Source organism: Quercus lobata, chromosome 2, assembly GCF_001633185.2.
Source record: "Quercus lobata isolate SW786 chromosome 2, ValleyOak3.0 Primary Assembly, whole genome shotgun sequence".
Taxonomy (NCBI): Eukaryota; Viridiplantae; Streptophyta; class Magnoliopsida; order Fagales; family Fagaceae; genus Quercus; species Quercus lobata.
The window spans coordinates 93,367,332-93,380,623 of record NC_044905.1 but is presented as its reverse complement, the minus strand read 5'-3'; the positions used below and the strand labels follow the sequence as shown (position 1 = coordinate 93,380,623).

The 13,292-nt window shown below is 32.9% G+C and overlaps 1 protein-coding gene across 1 annotated transcript; it reads left to right on the top strand.

Moving 5' to 3' along the window:
• The first annotated feature begins 8,237 nt into the window (after positions 1-8,237).
• On the top strand, positions 8,238-12,863 carry LOC115977265 (signal recognition particle receptor subunit alpha-like). The gene is made up of 10 exons (XM_031099026.1): positions 8,238-8,453; positions 8,984-9,970; positions 10,730-10,814; positions 10,927-11,022; positions 11,152-11,304; positions 11,486-11,593; positions 11,725-11,844; positions 11,996-12,121; positions 12,240-12,323; positions 12,441-12,863. Exons 2-10 carry the CDS (start codon positions 9,003-9,005, stop codon positions 12,564-12,566), a joined length of 1,866 nt encoding a protein of 621 aa, XP_030954886.1. The 5' UTR covers positions 8,238-8,453; positions 8,984-9,002; the 3' UTR covers positions 12,567-12,863.
• Positions 12,864-13,292: the final 429 nt, after the last annotated feature.

Genomic DNA, 13,292 nt, shown 5'->3' with positions numbered 1-13,292 from the left:
TTAGTTAGGGTAGAAGTTAAAATGTAATATAAAATGAATTTACTAATTAGTGAGAGTATCCATTTGGCACGACCATAGCTTCTAGGCCCAACTTAATATCCTAATAAAATAGTACTAGTTTAATAAGAAACAGCTAAAGGAAAAAATAAATAAAAATGAAAACAAGAGTTGTGTGGGATTTAAGTTTAAAAAATTTTGATGATAGACTTTTAGTTTTATTTAAATTAAACAGTTATTAAATGTTATCCCTTAATTTGAGGAAATATATCATACCAAATAATATGAAAATAATTTACTAATTTGTTGTTCTTAAAATGTTGATAATGGATTTTTTATTTTTATTTTTAAAGTTGAAGTAGAAGTCAAAAGGTAATATAAAATGAATTTACTAATTAGTTAGAGTATTTTCCTAACGCAGCCACGACTTTTAAGTCCAAATTAATATCCTAATAAAATATTAATTTAATAAGATACAACTTGAAAAAAAAAACAAAAAACAAAAAACAAAAACAAAAAAAATGAGTTGTGTGGGATTTAAGTTTAGAAGATTTTGAAGATAGACTTTTAATGCGCGTTTGGAAAAAATTTAAAAAACCAGGTTATTTTACCATTCAGCTTATTTTTGCTAACATTCATAGACCTCATGACACTTTTTGATACTATTTATGGATCGCACTGTACTATTTCAGCTAACTTTTACCTTTGTCTATAGTATTTTTAGCAAAAAGTTTTCAGTTTCAGTAAAATAAGCTAATCCCAAACCGATCCTTAGTTTTATTTAAATTAAATAATTGTTAAATGTTATCCGTAAATTTGAGGTAATATATCATAACAAATAATATGAAATTAATTTACTAATTATTTATTCTTAAAATGTTGATAATTATTTACTAATTAGTAAGAGTATCCACTTGGCGCAACCATAATTTCTAAGTCTAACTTAATTTTTTTTTTTAGAAGAAAGACCATAAACTTTCATTAAAGCAAATTAGCCATAATTAGCTTGAAGTACATTCTGTAGGTATGGAGGAACATCCTCCATCCACACTAAATAACAACTAACATGTCTAGCATGTCTAACTAAGTTACATGCTATAGAATTGCCTTGTCTACGTGTGTGAGAAAAACATATATTACTAAAGGCATCTATAGTAGGTCTTGCAGCAGAAATGAGATGACAAAATGCTTGGAGCCCTAGGAGCAAAAATGGTTCGAGCAGTGGGTTTGCAAGCATATCGTAACTATTTCGAAAAAAAAAAAAAAAAGGGATTTCTACGAGTTATCATTCACAATGGATTTTTGGACTTGTCCAACCCCTCTAGGTTTGCTGATTTTAGTCCAAGCTAGTGTAAAGATATAGACTAAAAGCCCAGCTGTATTTGGGCCTTCGTCTTGTTTTGGGCCTAATGTTGGGTTCTGCGCACACAGAGTGGGCAGTGACAACTGAACGACCCAAAGGGTCAGAAGAAGGAAAATAGCAAAGAAGTTTCTCAAAGCCTCAAACATATATCTATCTTCATCAGTGTACCCATGGAAAAAAGATGGTGTACTTGTACAGCTGTACTACTATCTCAAATAATCAACTAGTCCCTGATTATAAAAATGCATTAACTTTACATTCATTAAAGAGAGAGAGAGAGATAGAATCATTCATAACCCCTTTATACTTCTTATACGAACAGGACTTTAATGTAGTCATTAAGAAATTTATTTATTATGTTTATAAAATTTAGGGATATTCCCCTCTCAAAAAAAAAGTTTCTTTCTTCTTGTTCGGTGTGATTTTTTTTTTTTTTTCTTCTTCTTTAAAGAAGTGACAGAATGGGGATGAGTTTTGTTCGCCTTGCCTGTACAGTCCATAATATGTATATATATTTAAAATATTTTCCCTACTTACATCACAGATTGATTAATATCTTGGTCTGATAACAATAGCTATCATCAGTCAAAAACAGATGCCATAGATTGAAACTTTCTAAAAAAATTTAATAATAATTTAATCTTTTTACATATCTTATTTATTTTTGTATATATTCTATTAAATGGCTCATGAAATTTCAACCCAAGGATGACAAGTGGTCCATATTAATTTTCTTGTTTGCGAACACCAACTGGTTCCTTGCTTTCCAGATTTGATCAAAACCAATAGTTGAGAATAGACAAAATTCTGATTCAAACCCATTTTCTGAAGTCGGAAATCTCTAGTGTCTACGAGCTCTTGAACCAATTTAGCACAAGTACTGTTCACCTTTAAATTTTCAATTTTGATATTCCATTTGCTGCAAAACTAGATTGCCTTAGCAAATTCACAAATCACAAGTTTGAAATAGATGTAGTGAGGATTCAGCTGCCTTATTGCAAATGGGGCATGCTATGTGTGACAAGTGGCTGAACTGGGAGAGCCTTTCTTTTGTTTGTGGGATTTCCACCACATGCAGCTCTCCATAAATGCATTTTTAGCCTTTCATGAATCCTGAGTTGCCATAATTTACGTGGCAAGAGCATGTTGAATAAACTGTAATAAGTATTGTAATGTAATAGTTATTCATATGATTCATTCTTTATGAATAATTATTTATCTCTAAAAGTAATGTAATAGTTATTCCTTAGTAGGTGTATAAATTTCTACAATTAATATATTTCTAAATAAACAAACTTTTCATATGTACATAATAATTATGAAAATAAAAAAATATCATAAAAATAACTAATCTTTTTTTAAAATTTTAAAAAATATATATTATTTTTTGGAAATATAATTATATTAGTCGCTAACCTGTGTAATGTACGGGATAGTTAAATAGAAATTAAATATATTTATTTTATTCAAGGTATTGACTTGAAAATATATGAAAAAAAAAAATTATTCAAAATAAAAGTTCACATAAAAATAAAAATAAAAATAAACACAAAACTTGTAGAAACCTAAAACAATATATAATTTCTATGCTTCCAACCAACAAAAAATTATGTTCCCCACCATTAAACAATATTCTCAATTTTGCAAATATTCTTAAACCTACCAATTTCATTGAAGAAACCACAGTACACCCTCAATAGCTCCATCACTATAAACAATTCAATAAACTGAGCTATACAAAATCTTGGTAACACAAATTTCATAAATGATGTAATAGCATATTACCGGAGGTAAAAAAACAACAAATTTTTAATCCAAATGGATAGTCTATCTATAAGTTGGAGTATGTATATCTAAAAGTCTATCGTAGTTCAATTGAAAAGGCATCTAAAATTTGGTGGAGTGCTCCTGAGTTGAACAATTGTATAGGATAAAATAGGAGAAAAAAGAAAATAAAAATAATGAGACAAAGTTTAGAAGAAAAAAAAACATTTATATACAATACATTTTTAATTGATGGTAATAAGAATCAAACACAACTTACCTTGATAAAATCAACAATAGAGTATCACATTTCTTACCTATCTTCCTCCTTACGACTCTCCATGTATTATGGCTTCTAGAACTCATAAGAAATTTTATCAAACACCTTGTGCACGTGTAAAAGAAACAACACTTATTGAAAGTGAACATTATTAAAAATGTTTATACTCAACTTTAAAATAGTAGCATAATAGTCATAAATCATTGCAAAACTACAAATGTAACAGAAAAAATTCCAAAACATGTATCTATTAGTACTTCCAAATTTGCTATCTAAGCCCATATTTGACAGATCAAATAGCTTTAGTGAATTTCTCGAACAATTGGCTCAATCTAAAATACAAATAGATTGTATAGTAATAACCTTATGAATTGGGATTTCTCCCACTATTCAATTCAAAGATTCAACATAAATTAATCAAGGACAACCCAAAAAAAAATCACAAAATTAACACTAAATGTATTATGACTTTGAGAGAAAAAAAATTGTACTTCCAAGAGGATAGACTTATCAAGAAATTAGAAATCTCAAGCAAGAAGTTCATGGACTTAATCGACAAAACAAATCTCTCAACTCAGAGTTGCAACAACTGAGGCAACTAGTGTCCTAAGTCAATTTCTTTTAGCCATCATCTCCTAAAGTCCATGCTAATCAAATAGCCTGTAGCTAAGCAAACTGCCTATTTGGCTAATCTCACCTCATGTATTGACAACCACAGATATCCTACACTAATTCAAGCAAGTCTAAAATAAAGCTCATACAAGTCTTAAAAGGAAGAAACTCAATATTAAGTAAATCAATTTCAAGTAATATGACCTTCATTTCCTTCATTCTATCCTCTATACAAACAGAGCTTTCCATTCCATTCTATTAAAGGCTTAATTTTGGTGGCACTGAATTTCCCTCTGTTATATTGTTTGATGTTGGGACAGAAATTTAGTTTGTTTTTCATGTCAGCTGTAGAGTGTTTGGTGGCTATATATGTTGTTTTACATTTGATAGAAAATGTTAATAAAAATTGTGCAATCAGTCTTTCAGCATTAATAATTTTCATTGAATCATGGATTCCATATTTTTTGGTTTTACATGTTGCCAAAAAATATCAATCAGTCAACAAATTATTTCGAATGAGATTCAGGAAGCATGAAGTAATCCACCAAAAAAAAAAAAAAAAAAGGATAGCCATTAAGGCATATTGCAAGAGCAGAATTTAAATTGGTAAGTATTATGTTGAAATGCAACTCATATCCCAACAACCCACCCAACCAAACTTTAAATAAAAAATAAAAAAATTTAAATCAAGCCCCAAAGAAAGTAATGGAGAAGCAGAGACATCAAAAAACTATAGATTCAAAAATAGATATGGAAGAAGTAAAAAACATAGCTCTACCTTTTCACTTTGCTATTGCTGGAATTTGTAGACAGCTTCTAAACTCTATGAACTTGGTCCTTCGATGTGCATGGCAGAAAGCAAAATATAAAAATCAGTAGTAGGCTGATAGTTATGGATCTTAGCTGCCATGGTTATACCAAAATTAAAAATACAAATCTTAGCATAACTAAAAAATTAGAATCAAACAAAACCCCTCAAAAATGTAGATGCTACTCTTAAAATTAGATAAGAAGTAATAAAAACAATGAAAGTCTTGAAATGAAACAATTAAACTAAACATAAAACCAAGCTTCAGATAACAATTAACTAAATATCAGTCATCTTAATCACAAGCATTCCACCATAAAAAATATCTTGTAAAGGGAAAAAATTTATAGAACAGAGAGTCTAAATTTGAAGAGAGATAGAGATAGACCTAGTGAGGCCAAGTGGCCAATGATGACAACCAAAAAGGTAGTCACACCCTTTGCCACAAATGGACATGTGGTAGGATTTGCTTAATGGTAGGGACTTAAGCAACCATTCAAGTGGGGTTGTTTTGCCTCGGGTGTTGGGTGCTTCTCTGATTTCAATCAAAATTCAGCCATGAATAAGCAAATATTCTCAAACCCAAACTTGGAAGAAGAAGAAGACGTGGAAACTCTGGGCACACACACACACACACAAAAAAAACCTTAAATTAAGACAAAAGAGAAAGAGGAATGGAAGCGTTGGGGCTCAAGAATTTTGTCAAACACTTTGAGAGTGAAGGGTAGGGATTCTGTTCTCTTCAACCACGCCCTCAAGTGGGGTTGTTTTGCCTTAGGGTATTGGGACTTCTCTGATTTCAATCAAAATACAGCCATGTATAAGCAAATATTCTCAAAACCAAACTCGAATTTCTCTACAAACTCACCCCAAACTCAAATTAGCTACCAAAAATAAAAATAAAAATTCGATAGGGGTAGAACCCAACAACAAACCCAGCAGTAGAAACCCAGGTGTCAACAGGATTGTGGGAGAGAAGAATTAAGGGTGAGAGAGGGGGAGAAACTATTGTGAGTGAGAGATGGGTAGCGCTGACAAATGTAGAGCTAAAGAAGGGTGGTGCTAGAGAAGGTGGAGCCGTTGAGTTGTGGGAGAGAAGAACTGATGATGGCCTGCATTTTGGACTAAAGGTGGAGTTGTTGAGCTGCATTTTGCGTGTGAGGGAACGGCAAAGTGTGGGTCTACGTTTTGGAGGAAGGAGAAGATAGAGGAAGGAGAAGGCAGAGAGCTGCGTGTGGTGGAACGGCAGAGCCATTTATCGAGTTTTAGAAAAGTTTTATTTTGCGTTTATATTTTTATTTTTGGTTTTAGAAAAGTTTTTTTTTTTTTTTGTTTATAGTTTTTTTTGTGTTTATATATTTTTTTAATATTGTACTGACGTGGAAAATTGTGAGAGTTTCAAAGGTTTCGGTTTTATATATATAATAATAATAATAATAATAATAATATATTGATGAATAAGATATTTCCTAAAATATATTTTAAGTTTAATTTAAAATGATTTCATTTCATTGTCTTTAGGGTTCTATTATTATGTTGTCACCAAACAAATGAATAGTAATAAACATTGCATTACAACATTTTGTATTCCCTATAATATCTATTCCTATTCCTATATAATTACTGTTACAGTCTACCAAACATGTCTTAAGTGATTCATTACTTATTCAATATTGGATTGAGTCAAGTAAATAATAGATTAACTTCACAATAATCTCTCCCCATTTACATCTGGAGAAACTATTCATTCTGACCAGAGGACCACATCAACAATGCAAATTTTTGACTTGGTCTGCCTACAAGAGCGAATAATTAATTTCTCTTTGATGTTTCCATCCCTTTCTCAATTTACTTGTTAGTCATATCCATTAAGGGGAAATCCATAATTTGTGATCCAATGTTCCAATAGAGTTGTGGTCTAGGTCAGATGCAACTAATTAAAGCCATTGCAAATCTTGTGGTCACAGACTTTTTTTCATTTAAGATTCCACGTCAACAAGCAATAAGACACTGTGTTTGGAAGGTTATCCAATCCGTTTCGCTCCCAAATCAAAATTTCATCATGTTAGGTTAACTTTTCCAACCAAAAAAAAAAACAGAGAGACCTTGAGAGAGAGAGAGAGAGAGAGAGACTGCGTTTGGAAGGTGGTAATGATTATTCCGATTTTGACTCAGCAAGTTTATGGGTAGGAAAAAGTTGACTTCTTTAAAGAGAAGGACTTGTTTGACCACAAAAGAAAGGAAGACTTCTTATGACAATTAATGGGAATTTGTTTTTATTTTTTTATTGTTTGGCCTAGGTACGTGGAAATACCTGATCTTTCAAAAGAGGTCAAAGAAGATAGGTGATTTACTACAAGTTTATCTCTCTTTTTTTTGATAAGTTACTACAAGTTTATCTGCAACAATATAAATAGAGAGTAGTAAATTAATAGTTACAATGCATACATAATCTGTCCCTTTTTTTGTGCACATCATATTAGTGATTTGTTTTTATTTATGGAAACATATGATTTGTTAGTGATTTTGATAACTTTTAGAGATTACCTAATTGATAGGCTATAAGTACACCGTACTTACAACTAACCCAAGCAAACATGAACAAAATATCCAAAATCCAATTGCCCATATCTTTATTATACACAATTTTTTTTAAGTATACAATTTTTTTAAAATAATTTAATAATTATAACAACAATGGAGAATAGACTTAAATTCTGAAATCTCGATTGAAAACACTAAAAAATATCACTTAAACTACAATATTTTGGCAAAAATATACAAACTTTTATCACATATTCACATTTTAAAAAAATACAAAGAAGTTATTTTTAAGACAGTCACTCACCTATTATATAAAATGACATTTAATGAGCTAACCATAAGTTTCTCCTTGTATTATATCTAAAAATTTACATAATTCATCAATATTTCAATTTTTTTTTTTTTTTTTTAATGTTTCTATCTCCAAGGTCAAAGTTTTGAAACACCCTTTCCAATCAAAATGTAACCCAAATATATATATATATATATATATATATATATATATTATATATACTTGAATTTACAAATAATAGAATTTGAATCATTGAAGTTCCAATAGCTTAGTTGGTAATTGAATAAGAGACACCCCAAAAACTCTAAGAATTGATTTCTGGTGACTCACAATCTTAAAAATGATATGTAGTAACTTGAAAAGTCTAGAGTTATGTTCAATCTAACTAGTCTAGTCCCCACTCAACTCTATCACAATATTACACATTTTTTTACACATTTTTTTATTTATACATATTTTTAAAAAGATTTAAAATTGTTATTTAAACATAAGCGGGCCTTAATATTGAGGCAAATTGGACTTCAAACTTGACGAGACTTTTAACAGCGGATTTTTACTTTTTACTACTTTTCAATCCAACTAAACGAATTTAACCAGCCCCCACCAACACCAGAAACGCACCTATTTATACAGGAACATTCGTAAATTCTCAAATTGATTCCTTTTTCTTCTTTGTTTCTATCTCTTTCTGTGCCTTTCTTTTCTTTTTTTCCAAAAAAACTAATTCTTTCCAATTTTGGGTTTTTTTTTTCACTTTTTCTTCATTTGTAGGGAGAGTTCCGAGGAAGGACAGGTAATTTGATTTCTCTTTCTCTGATTCCTTCAAATTCCACAATTATTTTTTTCTTTCTTTGATTCGTGTATTCTAAGATCACAAACTTTGTTGTTGGGTTCGATTTGGTGAATGATTTTGATGTATCTGATTCATATTTCTCGTAATTTTGAATCCAAGATCTGTCAGTTTTATGGGTTTAAATTCAAATTCATCTCTTTTTTTTTTGTTGGGGGGGGGTTCCTATTTAAATTAGGGCTATTTGCATGGTTATCTAGGAAATCATAGATATCAAAATGGTTCTGTTTGGTTGCCCAGAAACAATCTTAAAAATTATTGTTGCAATTCTCAACTCTCGGTGAATTTGATTCTGTTACCTAAGGAAAACGCTTGCTTTTCAAAATTTATTTATGGGTTTAAATTCAAATTCAAATTCAAATTCATCTTTTAAACTGTTTTTGAATATGATTAGAGCGAGGTTCTTTCAATTTTAAAAAATGGAGATGAAAAGGGTGGTTTTTGATGTTGAATTGGGCTGGATTTGATTGCAGGTTGTAGACGTAATAAAAGATGTTAGAGCAGTTACTAATATTTACTCGAGGAGGATTAATCCTCTGGTCATGTAAAGAGCTTATAAACGCTCTTAAGGGATCACCAATTGACAACTTGATCCAGTCTTGTCTTTTGGAAGAACGATCTAGTGCAGCATCATACAACTATGATGGCCCAGGTGCCGCTTACACGCTGAAGTGGACCTTCCACAATGAGCTTGGCCTTGTTTTTGTTGCTGTGTATCAGCGGATCCTTCATCTGTTGTATGTAGATGAACTGCTTGCAATGGTGAAGCGTGAGTTTTCGGAAATTTATGACCCGAAACGGACGGTGTACAATGATTTTGATGAAACATTTAGGCAACTGAGAAAAGAGGCTGAGGCTCGGGCCGAGGGATTGAAGAAATCAAAGCAGGTGAGCAAGCCTTTAAGTAATGGCAAGAAGCAAGGGCAGGTGCAAAAAACTGGATTTGAAGGAGGAAATATGAAAAAGAGTGAGGGTGCTTCAGCTAATGATGGTGGGGATGGTGATAATAGGAAAGGTGGTAAATTGGAGAATGGCCACTCCAATGGCAATCGTGTTGATATTGGTGGATCTAAGGTGAATGGTTCGGTTAACAGTGTAGAAAATAAAAGTTCCAATGGTGGGGCTTTTGATGTAAATAAGCTTCAGAAGCTTAGAACTAAAGGTGGGAAGAAAACGGAGACTGTTGTTAGCAAGGGCTCCAAGGTAGAGCCGAAGAAAAAGGTAACAAAGAAGAATAGAGTTTGGGACGATTCGCCTCGTCAGGAAAAATTGGACTTTACGGATTCTGTGGGTGAGAATGGAGATCATATAGAGGTTGTTGCAGCAGATCATGGTGAAAGTATGATGGACAAGGAAGAGATCCTTAGCAGTGAAAGTGAGTCTGAAGAAGATGAGGAAGTGGGGAAGGACAGCAAACCTGAAACTAAGAAGAAGGGATGGTTTTCATCAATGTTCCAAAGGTAAATTTATTGATCTCAATCCTTGGTTATAGTTATGTGCATTTATACTTAGTTGAGTTGATTATGTCTAATTCTGTTTTTTAAACTTCTGCTCATTATTGCATTTTGTAGTTGCTTTAGAGATATTTAGTTCAAGGATGTTGCTTGGGTTTTATGCAAGATTTTTTTTTGGGTAGTTGGGGGAAAAAACCCTTAGGCAAGGATCTTTTTCCAGACATATGTTTCAATTATTCAATGTAAATGGTTGAACAAGAATTTAGCTGGCTTGTATTTGGCTGTCAGTGCCCACCAGCATTGCATCGGTTAATATAATTCTGTTGAAATTATTTTCAGATTCAGACTGCTTCCTTTGACAATAATATTTTTCTATCTTATTGATTGAATTCATTTTTTAATTCTATTTATTCATTTATTTTTTATCTTCTGTTGAAATTATTTTCAGATTCAGACTGCTTCCTGTGACAATAATATATCTGTCTTATTGATTGGATTCATTTTTTATTTCTATTTATTCATTTATTTTTTAAATGCTGGAGTTTACAAGGGTGCTTCCTTAGGTTTAACTTAATGATGGCTAAATTTTTCCTCCATATTTTTGTAGTTTAGAATAACCCTAAGATTAACTGACAACTTCAGGTCTCCAGCATGTAAATGGCTTTAATGTTGCAACTATTGTGCTGCCATATCCGTTTTCATTGAATTTTTTTTTTGAAATTAGCAGATACTTGCCTTATCATTTAATTACTTTCCTGTGCTCAGCATTGCGGGCAAAGCAAATTTGGAGAAGTCAGACCTGGAACCAGCTTTGAAAGCTCTCAAGGATAGGCTCATGACCAAGAATGTGGTATGTTTCTCCTCCTGCTACTGTGGTCTACATATGTTTCGTCTCTATTTTGTTGGTTCTGCTCAGTCTCGCTGAGCCTTCTAATGGAAGTTTTATGTTATGATGTTCATAGGCTGAGGAGATAGCTGAGAAACTCTGTGAATCAGTGGCAGCTAGTCTCGAAGGGAAAAAGTTGGCTTCATTCACAAGGGTATCTTCAACAGTGCAGGTTTGTGAATGCATTCTCTCTCTCTCTCTCTCTCTCTCTCTCTCTCTCATGCTTAATCTGTACCAATTGGTTTCTTATTATTTCACACTGTAATAAGATTAACATCATGGCTTGAAACAATGACTGCAGGCAGCTATGGAAGAAGCTCTTGTTCGTATTCTAACACCTCGGCGCTCTATCGACATACTAAGGGATGTGCACGTCGCCAAGGAACAAGGGAAGCCATATGTTGTTGTTTTTGTTGGTGTGAATGGAGTTGGGAAATCTACTAATCTTGCCAAGGTTAGCCATGTGTTGTTTTTTCATGGGAACCTTACCAATCTAGCAAAGTCTAAGCTTAACCCCCTTATCCTCTGTAGTAGAGTTTGCATTTGTGTGTATTTATATATGTATGTCCTGTGGGCACACAGATAAAATGGTATTGCTTTTGATCAGATAGTTTCTTTCAAAAATCACTTTGCAGGTTGCCTACTGGCTTCAGCAGCATAAGGTCAGTGTCATGATGGCTGCTTGTGACACATTCCGATCGGGAGCTGTTGAGCAGCTGCGCACTCATGCACGAAGACTCCAGGTATAATATTTGATGTAGCATAGGGTTACTATGGTCTCTAGCTTTACTCAGGGAGGATTAATGTTCACTCAATAAATCATAATTGCATAGTGGATTTTGATAACTGACTTGTTATCTTTTCCTCTTGTAAGATCCCTATATTTGAGAAGGGCTATGAGAAAGATCCTGCCGTAGTTGCAAAGGAAGCCATCCAGGAGGCAACACGCAATGGTTCTGATGTGGTTCTTGTTGATACAGCCGGTCGAATGCAGGTATCATGCTTAGCTGGTATTATCAGAAAGATTTAGTGGTGTTCTATGCTACATGTATAATTCTAATTATGTGTATGACAGGGCTATATAAGTATTTCTTACATGTTCTTTCTTTGTTGTTTTGCTCTGATACAATTTGTATGTTTTTCAGGATAATGAACCATTGATGAGAGCACTCTCAAAGCTTATTTCCCTTAACAAGCCAGATCTGGTCTTGTTTGTTGGAGAAGCACTGGTTGGAAATGATGCAGTTGATCAACTTTCCAAGTTCGATCAGGTTTGATTTTTTTATCCAGGATTGCATAAATTGTTTTCTGGCTCTTTTTAAAACATGATCTGTTCAATCATTATTTTATCAGAAGTTATCTGAACTATGCTTCTTGTTGTGCCTGCAGAAATTAGCCGACCTTTCATCTTCACCTAGTGCCAGGTTGATAGATGGGATCTTGCTCACAAAGTTTGATACAATTGATGATAAGGTAGTCACTCTTCAAACTGCAAGGAGTGTTGAGATTTTCTCTTGCTTGATTCTTTTATCCTGTTCATGGTCTACAATTGTTGATTGATGTTATTGTGTGTAACTGTTCATGTTATAGGTTGGAGCTGCACTGTCAATGGTTTACATATCTGGGGCACCAGTCATGTTTGTTGGCTGTGGGCAGTCATATACAGACCTCAAGAAACTCAATGTCAAATCAATTGTCAAGACCCTCCTTAAATGAGAATGTGTTCTAGTTTCATCCTTCATTGCTTACTGTTTGTCTGTCAGTTATGGACATTTATGTTGCTGCTGAACTTGTGTGTAATCCCATGACCCCATGACTTGTTGGAGGTGAATAAGTCCCTTGTGGCTGAAATTTATTGAGTGTTATTTGATCTGTTCCATTGTGAGTCCTGCGTGTGTGTGTGTGTGAGAGCCCACTTGTACACATGCACCCATATAATGCCCATATTGAGGCTGGGTTAAAAATTGCATTCAGAATTTTGGTCAAAAGCCATAGAATAAAATTACTTTAGAAGACTTTTGTGCTAAACTCTGTAAGTATTCACTCTTGGTTAAAGTATAAATTGTTTCTAAGAATTAATCTGGATAGAAGTTGAAGTTCTCAGGGTGATATAATGGAGCTTTGTGTGCTTTACATCCAAATTTTGTGATGGTCCTCATCAAGGAAGATGATTGGGTGACAAATTAAAAGTTGTGGCTTTATAAAGTCCTGTCAATCATATTTTTTTGCATCCAAGAAGTGCAGAATGATATTAACGGAGTTGTTTTTTTTTTTTTTTTTTTGGTAAACTTATTAATGGAGTTGTGATCCATGTAGAAGACTTAAATTTGTGGTTGTGTTATGTTAGGACTTAGGATTCAAAGCTTCAGATCCCAGAATTCATGTTTCCCAATGTTTTCCAAGATGGCCATAGTTTTACAGTAGTTGTTGACTTCGGACCCA

Excerpts from the sequence above, each read along its gene's own strand:
- LOC115977265 (XM_031099026.1), top strand. The coding sequence starts at position 9,003 with ATGTTAGAGCAGTTACTAATATTTACTCGAGGAGGATTAATCCTCTGG. Across the intron at positions 11,845-11,995 it reads ATACAGCCGGTCGAATGCAG|GATAATGAACCATTGATGAG; the intron begins GTATCATGCTTA and ends TATGTTTTTCAG. Across the intron at positions 12,122-12,239 it reads AACTTTCCAAGTTCGATCAG|AAATTAGCCGACCTTTCATC; the intron begins GTTTGATTTTTT and ends TTGTGCCTGCAG.